This window comes from Aotus nancymaae, unplaced genomic scaffold, assembly GCF_030222135.1.
Source record: "Aotus nancymaae isolate 86718 unplaced genomic scaffold, 86718_ANA_hifiasm-v0.15.2.pri h1tg000058l, whole genome shotgun sequence".
NCBI lineage: Eukaryota > Metazoa > Chordata > Mammalia > Primates > Aotidae > Aotus > Aotus nancymaae.
Window position 1 is genome coordinate 43,890,671 of NW_026988472.1, and position 14,506 is coordinate 43,905,176.

At 37.9% G+C, this 14,506-nt stretch overlaps 1 protein-coding gene across 3 annotated transcripts in view; it reads right to left on the reverse strand.

Annotated features, from left to right (window-relative positions):
- Positions 1–1,622: 1,622 nt before the first annotated feature.
- MOSPD2 (motile sperm domain containing 2) overlaps positions 1,623–14,506 on the reverse strand; it is a 48,408-nt gene continuing 35,524 nt past the window's right edge. Inside the window, exons 9-16 of one of the 3 annotated variants that reach the window (XR_010338167.1) lie at positions 12,891–13,067; positions 11,956–12,068; positions 9,442–9,538; positions 8,496–8,592; positions 7,936–8,065; positions 5,473–5,575; positions 4,219–4,573; positions 1,623–2,562 (exon numbers count right to left, since the gene is read on the reverse strand). Coding sequence is in view for 2 of the 3 variants with exons in the window: in XM_064364511.1 (XP_064220581.1) it covers positions 4,436–4,573; positions 5,473–5,575; positions 7,936–8,065; positions 8,496–8,592; positions 9,442–9,538; positions 11,956–12,068; positions 12,891–13,067 (855 nt within the window). In the remaining variant the exon portion in view is untranslated. Of the gene's footprint in view, positions 4,574–5,472; positions 5,576–7,935; positions 8,066–8,495; positions 8,593–9,441; positions 9,539–11,955; positions 12,069–12,890; positions 13,068–14,506 lie in introns of all 3 variants that reach the window. The other 2 variants (XM_012434860.3, XM_064364511.1) reach the window with 2 other exon arrangements.

Here is a 14,506-nt window from a genome sequence, read left to right on the forward strand (position 1 = left end):
AGATCACGCCATTGCACTCCCGCCTGGGTAACAAGCACGAAACTCCGTCTCAAAAAAAGTGTAGGAAAACTGCTGGTTTCAAGTACCACTCAAATTTTCCCTCTAGGAAGACTTGAAAATGTGTGTAAATCTTGTCCCTATGGGTCAGGGAGATATTTCTCTGTATTCTTGTCAGTTAAACCAGCTGTCTTAAAATATTTTAACATGTGGAAGAGATTGGTCTTATTCTTCATGGCAGGCAACATGAGTGGGGAATAAGGAAGGTATGAGACTCTTTGGACATTACGGGGAGATAATTTTTATTCAATATAAGGACAAATTAAAATGCAGGTGTGAAAGAACTGATTTGATAATTTTATCGAGGTGCCAAGAATGCAAGAGTGAGTAAAAAACAGGAAAAAGTTTAGAGAATTGACAAGGAGGTGGAGGTGATATATCAGCAAAGCCAAGCTAGACTCCATGGATGCTTTAAATGCATTATTTCCTCTCATTCTCACACCTAACCTGTAGAGTAGTACTATGATTATCACTTAGGGAAGCAGGCTGAAACTGGTTAACTTTCCCGAGTCATACAGGTAGTCTTACCTCAGAGCCCTCACTCCTAACAACCATTGTTTCAGTTGGAAAAAGTAGAATTCTAGTCTGTCTCTTTGGGCCAGGGAGAGAGGGGGAGCCCTATATTTCTGAGGGCCCATATTGTTTTGATGTCAGGAAACCTAGAGTTGATGGTAAAAATTTAGGGGAGAAAGAGCTGAAGACTTGCAAAGTAACCAATCCTTTCCTACTTAGCTGGAGATTTTCCTGACAGGAGCTCTAGTCTCCTAGAAAATTGTGCCCTTTAGGGATGGAGACCACCTTGTCACATCCCGGGTGGGTATGGTGTGTGTTGGCAGGTTAACATTCTTTGTGGCTCTATTTTGAATTTATCAGAGAGTTGGGACTCTACCCACCTGATTTTGTTAATCTCCACATATTTTTCAGTGTAGAAGAGGGACCTGTCCCATTCATGCTATTTTTATGGAGAGGTAGCTGCCATTTCGGAGGTTGTATATTTTATTGGTGATAGACCGGACATCAACAACCCTGAGAACCTCTAACATCACCATCCTGGGCTTCCCTGCTACCCCTCTGCAACAGCCCTCAAGTCCCAGGTCCTGAGTATGTGCCTGATTTCAGAATGATCAGTGCCACACTGCTATCTATCCTATGTGTCTGGCAGTCAGGCAGACTTCTTGTTAGCCTGCCTCCTGCTTGCTCCTGTCAGAGAGAACTATGCACGGATACTAGGATTGGGGAAACTACATAGCAATTCTGACTCATTGCAGCTCCAGCAACAGGCTCCACAATGAGCTCTAAGCAATGACAGTGGGTCCAATGCTGTGTCTGGGGAAAACGAAGAACTACACTGAAGAGCAGCCAGACCCGACACGGGGACGAGGAGAAACAGGACACACTAAAGGACAGGCTAACCTGACACTGAATTGTATCTTTGGAGGCCTGCAGCACTGTCCTTATAAAAATGCAAAGCAGATCCAAAAGAAATCACTATCATCTTTAAAAGGTCAGAGTGAGGTTGATATATTGATTTTCTTTAAGATGCTTTATCAATTAGAGACCAGAGGTTTTTTCCTGATGATATTTATTTCATAAATGTAATTATTTTTCTAAAACATATTAAAATAGAAAACATGTTCTTTTAATCAATTTATACAAATAAAATACCAATATAGTAATAAAAATACTGAAAATATATGAAAAGCACCAGAACGTTAGAGAAATTACACTGGCAACAATTCTAGGAATATATTTTTTGTAGTTGTACAATAAAGTGCTATTAAATCCAGTCAAAATTAGTGGCAATATATAAAAACAATTATGGTAGTATGAAATTTGAGGCCAGGTTTACCAGCAATCGCATTTTTAGGCTATCTGCAGATCAAGGTAATGATATTTCATTAATGCTTTCATGGAAAATCTATTAATTTCCATTCCTAAGTGAAAACAAATATCTAAATCTAAATGTTGGTATCTTGGTAATTTGGTCATGAACAGATAATGACATGATTAAAAATGAAATTACTGATTAGAGTACCAAAAATAATCATGCAATTATGATTAAATAAAAACAAATGAAGACAGAATAAAATCAAGTGTAAATATATGATTAATCAAGACAAGTACAAATGTTTATATGCCTTTGATTTTATAGTTAATTTTCAGTAATCCTGCTTAGTCACATTTAATAGACACACAAACATTAACAAGATATGTTATTAAATTTAACTGACCAGACATTGAGCAAAGATATTTTAGTGGGTGAACATCATTTTTCATATGAAACATTAAAGGGACACCGTTAGGACAATACATTTTCAATCTTGGCTAATTATTTCCTCATTTATTTGCCAAGGACAGAAAACATACATGACTACTTTGGGATTAGATTATATTAAGGCCAAAAATCTACCACGTCAGGGGAAGCCACTGTGCACACATACAGGGAGATACTGTGCACAGTACTTAGGGTGGACTGCAGTCCGTTTCACAGCTGGAGGTGGCAAACTGAAACAGAAAAGCCCAAATTAAGACAAAGTAGCACACCAGTGTCCTTTTAAGGTTTTATTTCCTAGGCCAATTTTGAAGGAACTCTGTTATATCATTCTTCATGACTCAATTTTGGAATCAACTTCTTGAAGATGAAAGCCAACAACACTACCCTTCAGCAAAGCAATGAAATCTCCAAACATGGCTGAGTCGAAACTCATTTTATAGGCAGACTATTTTTTCTTTCATATAAAGTAGATGTACATGTGAACCAACATGACCCCAACTGGTCACATTCATGAGAGAACAAACTAATTTCATAGCCTCTGCTACTGCAAGATGTATCTTTTTAGGATTTTAGGAATACTGGGTGGGTATTACCATATCAATTGAATATCAAGTAAGTCAATTGGTCCTAGTTTGCAGTTTTCACAGACCGTCGTGAGTCACATTTTTCATTCTTTAAATGGAGAGCTGACACCTGGGCATCTATGTTTCTTTTTGTTTTATTTTTTTCTTTTCACTCTTCTAGATACTGTAGTATTTTGTAAATTTCCTTGTCATGGGCTGATTTTAACAAGGAACAATTTAAACTGTAAATTAGTTATCCTGCTTAGCAACTCAAACAACTAACTTTTCAAAAAATTTATATCTAATAACACCTTTCATTTAGAAATGAGGATGAAGACAGTGCAATTCAAGGTCCACAGAGACTCCTCTGCTCTGGAATGGGGATGAAGATGGGGCAACGGAGGATCAGGCCTTTATAATAAATGAGGCAAAAGGCTCAGTGTCCAGCTATAGTGGACAACATGAAGCTCCGTAAAAATGACTGGATAGGGGGACTGCTTGAGACTTTCCTTTTGGACTTTACTAACAGAATTCAAAGAAATTCCAACCACACTTAGTTTTCCAAATTCTATTGAAATGAGAGTGTTCATAAAAAAGCCTGAGATTAATAAAAGGCAGGCTGTTAAGGAACACTAAGAAACAAAGGTTAAGGTGTTTGGCATTAAATCGGTTTACATTCCAAAAGAATATTGACCATCACCTGGAAGGAATTCTCAAAATTACAAAGTCATGGTTACATAAATTCACTATATAAGTATGTTTTCTTTCTCAATATACATGTTCTTCTATATACACAGTATAGAAAAGCTAGTAAGTCAGCTCAGCGATAATTCTGTCATAAAAAAAGCAGATTACATTTTTTGGCTGCAACAAAGCATGTTACTTATACTTTTCAGTTTAGCTAATGTATTTACATGATAAAACTTAAGCTTTAAAAGTATTCAGATCGGGCCGGGCGCGGTGGCTCACGCCTGTAATCCCAGCACTTTGGGAGGCCGAGGAGGGTGGATCACGAGGTCAAGAGATCGAGACCATCCCGGTCAACATGGTGAAACCCCGTCTCTACTAAAAATACAAAAAATTAGCTGGGCACGGTGGCGCGTGCCTGTAATCCCAGCTACTCAGGAGGCTGAGGCAGGAGAATTGCCTGAACCCAGGAGGCGGAGGTTGTGGTGAGCCGAGATCGCGCCATTGCACTCCAGCCTGGGTAACAAGAGCGAAACTCCGTCTCAAAAAAAAAAAAAAAAAAAGTATTCAGATCAAAAGGAAAAAATAAATTATATTTAAACTATTAATTTACACAATGGATATACCTTTACTTACTTTACTAAATAGCTATAGTCTCTTAATAATCAATTTCTCCAGCATTTCTTTAGCAGTTTATTTTCAAGACATGTATGTGTTCCCCTCTACATGCTGCATATTTCCTTTTAGGAAGCACAGATGTGTAACGCTTTTAGTAGCTTGGTAGAGTTTTAGGTCTGTTACTTTTTCCAACTAATGGACGAAGGAACCGTGTTTCCTACCGGGCACCGCTTCTTTAACTGTACAATAAATAGAAGAAAGAGATGACAAAAGCAAGCAAGAGCATTGTTAAGGCAAGCAGCAGCTGCTGGAACCAGATACAACGCTGAACTTGGTCTTCGAGCTTCCTATTGCTTTCTAGTAAACGACTGAGCTGAAGAGGGAAAAAGGAATGAAAGATTTATATCAATAAAGGTCATTAATCATGAGCATGACAAACAGGAATACTAGAAATCCAAACACTGAAAGGATGGGGCTCATCTACTCTGTAAGGCTGGTGGAAGGAGGTGGAAGTGCAACAAGGCATTAGATTCGTTTGGTGGACAGATACGTCTCTGCTTATTCTTATTTTGGGAGGTCTAAATTTCTAGTTGAAGCAGGAGCAGAGCAGTCAGTTCCTGGAGGTACAGAAAGCCTTAAGCACCTTTCAGCTACTCAGAACGGGAGCTCCTCTGTTTCTTTGAAATTTAAATGCACTACTTGGTACTTTTTTCAACAAGATTGAATTATCTGATACTCCCCAAAGCACCTGTGCTTAAGTAAAAATGGTCAGAGCTTTCAAATGGTTAGTAGACCTCCAAAAATAACTCAGTGCTTACCATTTCTTTTGTTTTTTTAATTGAGAAACAGTCTTGTTCTCTTGTCCAGGCTGGAGTGCAGTGGCATGATCTTGGCTCACTGCAGCCTTGACCTCCCAGGCTCAAGCAATCCTCCTGCCTCAGAGCCCTGAGTAACTGGGACTATAGGTGTGTGCCACCACACCTGGCTAATTTTTAATTTTTTCGTAGAGACAAGGTCTCACTATGTTGCTCACGCTGGCCTCAAACTTCTGGGCTCAAATGATCCACCTGCCTCAGCCTCCCAAAGTGCTGGGATTAAAGGCACATGCTTGGCCTGCTTACCATTTCTGGTTTGGTATCTCTTCACAAAGAAGAGAGTATTTCTGTCGTGTCTATGCCAAAGGTTTTTCCTTATGTTTGTGAGAAAAAAATGGATTTCTAATGTTGATTAGCATGAACAACTTCATTTGAGTTAGGAGGAAAGTATACTTACCTGTAGACATATATCTTCACTGGTTTTATCTGATATGTTAAAAGCATTGTCTTTTAATGTAAGAGTGTTTGGTTTACTGCTTTCAACAGTGTGGCATCTTAACCTATGAAAATCCAAAGGTAACATAACTTCTTAAAAATGTTAATGAATTTTCCTATACAAGTAAAATATAAAATGAAAACAGTTAAACACAGAAGTCTATGTAACAGGTGAAAGTCCTCTTTCCTTTTCCTTCACCTAAGGCAGCAGCTCTGTATATATTTATCTTCCAGCTTCTTAATGCATGTATAAAGAACACAAGATACTGCAGATACCACTCAGTGAAATTCAAATGAAAGTTTTTTTTATATGACATTCAGTAGAATTCATCCAAATATCTTACGATTTGAAGGAAATCACCCTTTCTAGATAGGAGAAAGGTACTTTCCTTGAGCTTCGGTACCTCACCCTCAAGCCTCCCTCCCCCTTTCTGCAAGAGAACGGTGATCTCCTCTCACAGTTAGTTATAGAAAAGCAAGCCATCAGTAATTGGTTAAGCAAAAAACAAAGAAAACAAAGCAACTCGAATGTAACAAAACCAAAATTAACCCTTCATTTTGAGGGACTGTTTCATAAGAACTTCAAATTAATCTACAACACCTTTTATACCAGTATTTCTTACCCTTTCAAAATATTCCCATAACCATGTCTTTGAACACACAAAAAAACCCCACAGAAACTCTTGATAAAAACAGAAAGTAGGTCCTCCTGTAATACAGTTTGGAAATTTAAATATTACATGTAAAAACAAGGCAGGCTGCTGACCTTCATCTGATTCTCCCTCCTCTGGATTAAGGCTAATCTCCCCTGCCTTAGGTCCCCCACACGCTTTCAGCCTTCTCAGGAATTTCACTGTTCATAATCTATTTTCATGGTCTATCAGCTAAGCTTTTGATTTTTTGTAGAGAGCAGGTTTCCCTATGTTGCCCAGGCTGGTCTTGAACTCCTGGGCTCAAGCAATCCTCCCGCCTCAGCCTCTCAAAGTTTTGGGATTACAGGTGTGAGCCACTGCCCCCAGCCCTGAAGATTTCATTCAACCATAGCCATTACCAGGTTTCCCAGCTTCTCCTCTATAAAGTAGGAAAAATGCCCTCCTCCCTCACAGGACTGTCTTCATGACTGAATGAATCAATACTTCTACAGCATCTAGAACAGTGCTGGCATACAGCAAATTCCGCTTTAGTGTGAACTTATATCACTGCCCACTGTCTAGTTTCTACACAGTCCCCAGAAGAATCCATTTAAAAAATAAGCCGGGATCACCTCATGGCTCCGCTTAGCACCGACTAACAGTTTTTCCTCTCACTCAGAAGTCCTCACCATAGCAACAATCTGATATCTGACTATCTCTGTCCCGGTTTCTCACTGTGCTCCTCCCTTACTGGAGTCAAGAGACACTGACTTCCTTGTTGTTCCTCCCAAAGGCCAAGCTCGCTGTGTTTGTTGTTCTGTCCGTCTGTAAAGGTCTCTGCCCAGTTATCTGTGTGGCTTGCTCTCTCATTTCCTTCAGGGCCCACTGTAATGTCATTGGAGTGGCCATCCTTAACTACCCTATAAAGCAGGATTTCTCAACCTTGGCACGATGGACATTTGGGGCCAGATAATTTTGGGGGGATGGGGCTGTCTTGTGCACTGCTAGTGGCTTAGCAGCATCCCTATGCTGTCCCCATTAGATGCCCATTGTACCCCATCCCCCAGTTGTGACAACCAAAAGTGTCTCCAGACATTGACAAATGTCCCCTGGGGGGAAAAATGGGAACACTTCAATTAACCATAATTCCAATTTAAATAAAACTACAATACAGCCTTCTCTATTCTCCTTTTCCATATATCTTTTCAAGAAATTTGTCACAACCTGATATAGCTATATATATGTACATACATGTATATACCTATATATGCAAGTTTTTCCCCCTCCTAAATAGGATAATGTCCATAACCAACTTTTCTAACTAGATTTGTGTTCTAATAATATATCACAGATGGCTTTCCATGGTAGAACAAATAGACCTGCTGTGCCTTTTTGAGTGGTTGCAGCACTCTTCAGTGTAGCTATACTCAAATGTATCTCACTAGTGCTTTACCATTTAGATATCTCTTTCCAGTTTTTCACTATTACAAACAATGCTGCAAAAAACATTCTAGTATGTAAGGTGAGCGTTCCTACAAGGGGAACTGCTGAGACAAAGAGATCTGTGTTTGTGATCTGGACAGATCCAGACTCTTGCGCTGGCCTGCAAGTGAGTTTCTGCTATTAGTGACCTCCTTGAGCAACACCAGGTCTCATTCATCTGGGCATTCCCAGAGCCCTGCAGGGCACCCAGCAGATGCAAGAAGAAAGGGAGGCCACCTGGCCCATGGAGGCACTTTTCTCTCTCTGATTCTTCCCACTACATTTGAGAAGAATGTGAGGAAAAAGCTTACCGATGTTCCATCACTTTGTTTCTGGGAACTTCTTTCCAAAACTGAGTTAATTCTGCTGGACCTGTGCCAGATGACTGTTCCATTTCTGCAGCCATTATCAGAAAACGGTCTTGGGCAGAGACCGTTAAACCTGCATTCCAAAAGAGTAATTCAGCATATAAAGAGGAACCTTCAAAGGGGCTGGATATGTTTGTGGTTTAACCATTATTCTGAAACTTAACATTAAGGAAAAAGAAGAAAATGGAAGTATCTTTAAAAAAGAAAAATTTCTAAAAGTGAGGAATTTCTCCTGTGAAATTCAATTTCAAGTGGTATCAGTTTAAACAATTTTACTTGTTAAAAACAATTACATTTTAACGCTGCAAAGGGCTTTAGAAGACCTCTTTGACCATCCCATTTCACATGTGGGAGGACAGATGTCTAGAGTGAGGTGAGGTGACTCATGATATTCTGCTAATTTCTAGATTCTAGCCTGACATCTCTGCTGATTCAACCCAGCTCCAGGTCCCCTTCCCCCCACCACACCCAACACCTGCTGTGGCTACTAAGTGACAACTCACCCCCATGGGGAGACACAACTATATCCACTGATGCACCCGGGTCACAGCTGCTGTTGCTTGGCTTGACTCTGTATTTTTCTGGAGCTGTTGTTCTTACCTGTTTATAAACACAGTAGTCACATAACAACCTTTATGCTTTTTTGCAGGGGGTGGAAATGGCTTAAGGATGACTTTAAAAAAATTAGCAGTGAATAATTAATGAATAAAGAGTTTACAAAGAATGATGGTTATGCATACAGCATCTCAATCTATCTAAAAAGATACTAATATATACATCAAATTGTCATTCAGACTGCCTCTTAGATAAAACAATTCATCTATTAAATATATCCTGTTAATTGCCTGAATTTAATGACATAAATTCACAATAACGGAATGCTCATTAGATTGCATGTTATTAATACAATGGTGTTCAGAAATTAAAAAGCACATCAGGAACATCCTGGTGGTTACATCTAAATTAAATACAAGATTTAAGGCAGGAAAACCTACAGTATTGGGGTAGTGATGGACTCAGTCTTGTTACACTTAATGCTCAGTATCAGGTTAATATCTGATATAAACTACACTCCAGAATATACCACACTGGTAGAAAAATGCACTATCAATTTTATAGTTTTATGTTTCACTTTTATTATAAATTATTCACATAGTAAAAAGTAATTTTTCTTGAGTTGTTATTTACAACAGACATTAAACTCTTGTATTAATTTAGACATTAACCTATTACTGCACATAGAAGACTGAGATACAGACCTCAGGGAAAATTTTGGATAAGCTATGCCACTTGGTTAGAACCAAAAGGCAGTACAACATGCCTAAAAAAGGTCATAAATAAAAACACTGTACAAGTTCAAAATTTTCGATCTTTCAATTACAATATGTCTAAAATTATTTCCCATGTCAAAATGTCAAACATAATTTATTGTATCTTTGAGATATTTACCTTAAATGCCACTATATTTTTCGTTACATTTGTCAACACTATTAAAGTTTTCTTCTCTCCAGATTCTGTACTTCCAAAATACAGTTCTTCTGCTGGGCTGGGGAGTGACAAAAACATAAGGCATTTGTAATACTTAGAATAAATGAAAATCTAATCATTAGCTTGAAGAAAAATATTTAGTTAATATCTGATGCTCATTTGTATAAGACATTTCACCAAAAAAGACTTATAAGACAATTACCTAATACAACTTTGTATTTTAATCTTACTGATTCAATGCATACTATTTTAAAAGTCCTATGGTTTTCCCCAAGATCAAAAGCAAACCAGGAAGAGTAGAAGAGAGGATTACAAAGGCTCTGAATTAAACCTATAATCAGCACTATCTTAAGGGGCACTTATTTAAACTATTTGAAAGGTTATAGATAATAAAGCAAAGAAGATATTGCTGCTTCAACTTTACCTAATTACAAATAGATGAGAATGGGGCATATTTCTATATACCAACAGAAAAGAGCATAACTTAAAAAGAAAGATGATTAGGAATGTATTTAACAGAATAATTTCTTACTATATAGCAGCTTTTCTAAGTAACAGGGAAGGAGAAAAAGAAACATTAAATTTGGGATGGGAGCTGTAGGAAGAACTTATCAAATAGTAAAATCGGTGAGCTTCAAAATTGAAATTTTACCATTACTTTCCATTGTAATGCCTATGACCTAAAAACAAATTTAAAAGATTCATTCAAAGTTTGTGTAGTTTAATTACGTTAGACCAATTGTATTGGGTGCCTCAAAACAATGGGAAGAATAGTGTTTTTGTTTTACATAAAAATATGAATAATTTAAAGTGAATTTTCAGCTAGCCCTTGATTTTGATATCCATCTTTAAATAGGTTAAATTCATATCAGGAATGTCTGTACCTTGGGGGTGTTTATTAACCTAACTAACACATGTTTATAAGGATGCGCTCTCCCAGTAGGGCTTTGCCTAGTTCTAGACAATGTGGTAAATTTGCATGGTTGCTGGCTTCCTTTTAGAGCCCAATCTTAAGTAAGTCATAGAAAAACACTAGGTGATGGATCTCATTGTTCTTAGTAACCAGCACAAAAACTGTGAGCAGCCCCGAAGACAGAGGTTGGTTAGGTCCTTGTGTATGTGTAGGAGCAGCTCTGGGACTTCACTGGGAGTGGAGGCAGGGAGGAGCAGAGCCCAATGTGCCCTTGAGAAGCTGTCTGGCTTTCTCCCTAGTCTGCTTTTCCTGTCATACCTCTACAATTACAGGCAAGGACCTATGATGTGACAGGTCTCCAGTGAAAACAGAATGCGTAAGTTCCAAATAAGTAGGGAGAAAAATGAGAACAGGTAAACAAACAAACAAAATAAACTCCAAAGGAGTAAAATGGCAAATAAAATCATGAAAAACAGAAAATCCATGTGCATCTATGCCTCTTTCTCTTGCAGTCTTTCATACATATAGATGGTGGAGATAAATCCAAATCTAACAGTAATGAAAATACATGGAAACAAACTAATATTATCAATTAGAGAATGTCAGATTTTTTAAAAGTCTGGCTGTATTGTTCATAACAGACATACCTAAAACATAGCTAAAGGGACAGAAAATGCTACATGAGACCATAAAATTGGTGTAGCAGTTTAACGTAAGGCAAAATAACACCAAAAACATTATTGGTGAGAAAAAGGTTTTGTTTTTTCTTTTTCTTTTTCTTTTTGAGACAGAACCTTGCTGTGTCGCCCAGGCTGGAGTGCAGTGGTGTGATCTTGGCTCACTACAACCTGCCTCCCGGGTTCAAGCGATTCTCCTGTCTCAGCCTCCCGAGTAGCTGGGACTACAGGTGCACACCACCACACTTGGCTAATTTTTGTAATTTTAGTAAAGACGGGTTTCACCATATTGGTGAAGTTGGTCTCGAACTCCTGACCTCAGGGGATCTGCCTGACTTCGCCTCCCAAAGTGCTGGGATTACAGGTGTGAGCCACCACACCCAAAAAGAAAAAGGTTTTTATACAATGCTGAAAGAAACAACCTGGAATCTTTTGAATCAAATAACCTGGCAGAAAAATAGAGATGTCCTGAAATTTGGCTTTAGTCACAAAACTATTTTTCAAGTTCATCCTTGGATTTTGGAAAGTCAAATCAACAAATGCTTACTTCAGTGTCATTTCTGGCATTCCTGAACTCGGGCAAGTCTAATAGTACCAGTTATGTGAGGAAAATACATGTCATTCAGATTTATTATTAATATATATTTACTTTTATTATCTGATGTGTGATGAGAGCCCTTTAAAGACACTCGACAGAGTAAAAGAAAGGAAGGGAGCTAAAAATATCCACTGTGTGTGGAAACCAAGGTTAAGTCTTCAGATAACTCTTGGTTTTATATTTCTACAGTTTCAAAAACCAAACAGAAGTTTTCTTAACTTTGTAGCTCCCTCAAGATGATCAAGATATGTTATAAAAGTATAGCTAATAAAATTGTTGATGATTACCTGATGTGTAGTAAGGGGCCTTTAAACACGCTCAATGGTTTCTTGAAAGCTTTCGTTTTTGAATCAACTTTTTCATTTTCTTCTGCTTTGGAAGTAGATTCAGTTGGGTTAATCTAAACACATGCACACAAAAAAGGAAAAAGACAGCTATTTAGCATATATTAACATGCCCATTAACATATCTATTTTAGTACCTACTATACATAGGTTACTATAGAAAATACAACATGGTCCTTCCCTTAAGAGTTGTTAATTTTTTTCTAAATTATAACATTGTAATTTATCCATCTATCAAGTCCCTGATTACTTGTAAAAAGAGTGACAACTACAAAGTGCTCTTTTAAAAATTAGAGAAAGGAACTAAATCAAAGTTTTAAATTAATTACTTTTAGACAAAAAAAGTTAGATAAAACAATTACTTCTAGATGTGTTTTGCTATGTTTTATACAAAAGCATGGAATCAGCCTTTATTTTATTTCGAGACAAAGTCTCACTCTGTCACCCAGGCCAGAGTGCAGTGGCACAATCACGACTCGCTATAATCTCAACCTCCTGGGCTCAAGCGATCTTCCCACCTGGGACAACAGGTGTGCACTATCATGCCTGGCTAATTTTTTATTTTTTATAGAGACAGGGCCTCCCTATGTTGCTCAGGCTGGTCTCAAACTCCTGTGCTCAAGTGATCCTTCCACCTCAGCCTCAGAAAGTGCTAGGATTACAGGTATGAGACACAGGGGCTGGCCTGGAATCAGCCTTAACTACACTAAAGTGGTGCTTTTTGTCCAGTAATCCCATTCTTCCTCTTTCTTTTTATACACAAAAATGTGGAAGGGTAGCAGGTTAAGCGAATTACCCAAAATCAAATAGCTGGCTAGTGGCAGAACTGGGGATAGACCGCATCTTGTGATTCAGTTTCATTTTATTTATAAAATTACCTTTTTTAGAAGAGCTGTTTGTTCTTCATTAGAAGCTGTTTCCAATGTTTCCTTGCCATCACTTTCTATGTCTTCTTTACTTGAAGTTTCATCCTCACTGGTAATAGGCCCATTCTCACACAATGGTGTCTGGAAGTCATCATCTACTAGTGGTGGATAGCTGTATTTGAAAGGATCCTAAAAGAAAATAATTTCACATGAACCTACTAAATGGTAGGTAGAGAAATAAATATCTTAGTAGATTTACAATTCATTAATCTGGCCAAGAAAACAGACTTAATTAGATCATGAAATTTAAAATAAAGGAAGCATTTCAAATCAGAAAGGAAAACAGTAATAAGTGGTGTGGGACAATTGGCTAGCCATCTACACAGAATCACCTTAGATCTCTAGCTCGCTCTCTACACCAGAAAGGATTTCAGATGGATAAAGCTTTAAATGTATATGGGTGTGTGTGTGTGTGTGTGTGTGTGTGTGTGTGTGTGTATTTTTAAGAACCATATAGTTCTAGAACAATACAAAAAATGGATACAGAATACATTGAAAAAGAATGAAAATTGTCTTTTGAATCATAAAAAAGTTTTCAACATCACTTATAAGAAATGCAAATTAAAATGACATTTACCTGAGACTGGCAATGCTTACAAAAATGAGAACGTGTGATGCTGGCAAGGAGGTGGTTCAAGAATTCTCACACATTATTGGTAAATGGATGCAATCTCTTTAGAGAAAATTTGGCAACAGCTATCAAAATTAAAAACTATACTCACTGATTTTTGCTGCACCCATATATTAAGAGTTATTATAAGGATATTCACTGCAGCAAAACTAGTAATGGCAAAAATTAGAATACAACTAGCAGTGCAGTCCTTCAAAAGAGGAGTGATTAAATAAATGATGTTATATTCATCCACACAATGGAATATACTGCCATGGTTTACAAATGAGATAGACTTCTGTGAATCAATATGGTATAACCTACAAAATAAAGGATGTGAAAAAAGTCCAACTGGACAATATATATGGTATGTGACCATCTGTGTAAAAAACTTTAATAGATAACTCCAGAGGGATAGAAAACTTAGCGGTGACCATCTCTAGGGAGTGGCAGTGGGCACTGACCTGGGAAAGGAGATGTAGTTTTCATGATACTGTTATACTTTTCAATTTCTGGTACTGTGTTTACTTTATAAAAAAATCATGCATATGTATTACTCTTTGAAAAAATACTTAAAAATTAATGTTAAAAAATAGTAGCTGGGCTCGGTGGCTCACACCTGTAATCCCAGCACTTTGGGAGGCCGAGGCAGGTGGATCACCTGAGGTCAGGAGTTTGAGACCAGCCTGACCAATATAGTGAAACCCTGTCTCTACTAAAATTAGAAAAATTAGCTGGGTGTGGTGGTGTGTGCCTGTAGTCTCAGCTACTCGGTAGGCTGAGGCAGGAGAATCATTTGAACCTGGGAGGTGGAGGTTGTAGTGAGCCGAGGTCATGTCACTGCACTCCAGCCTGGGTGACAAGAGTGAGACTCTGTCTCCAAAAAAAAAAAAAAAAATAGTGCTACTATAATTTTGATTGTAATTCTAAAGAAACATATCACTAAGAACAGAGGGGA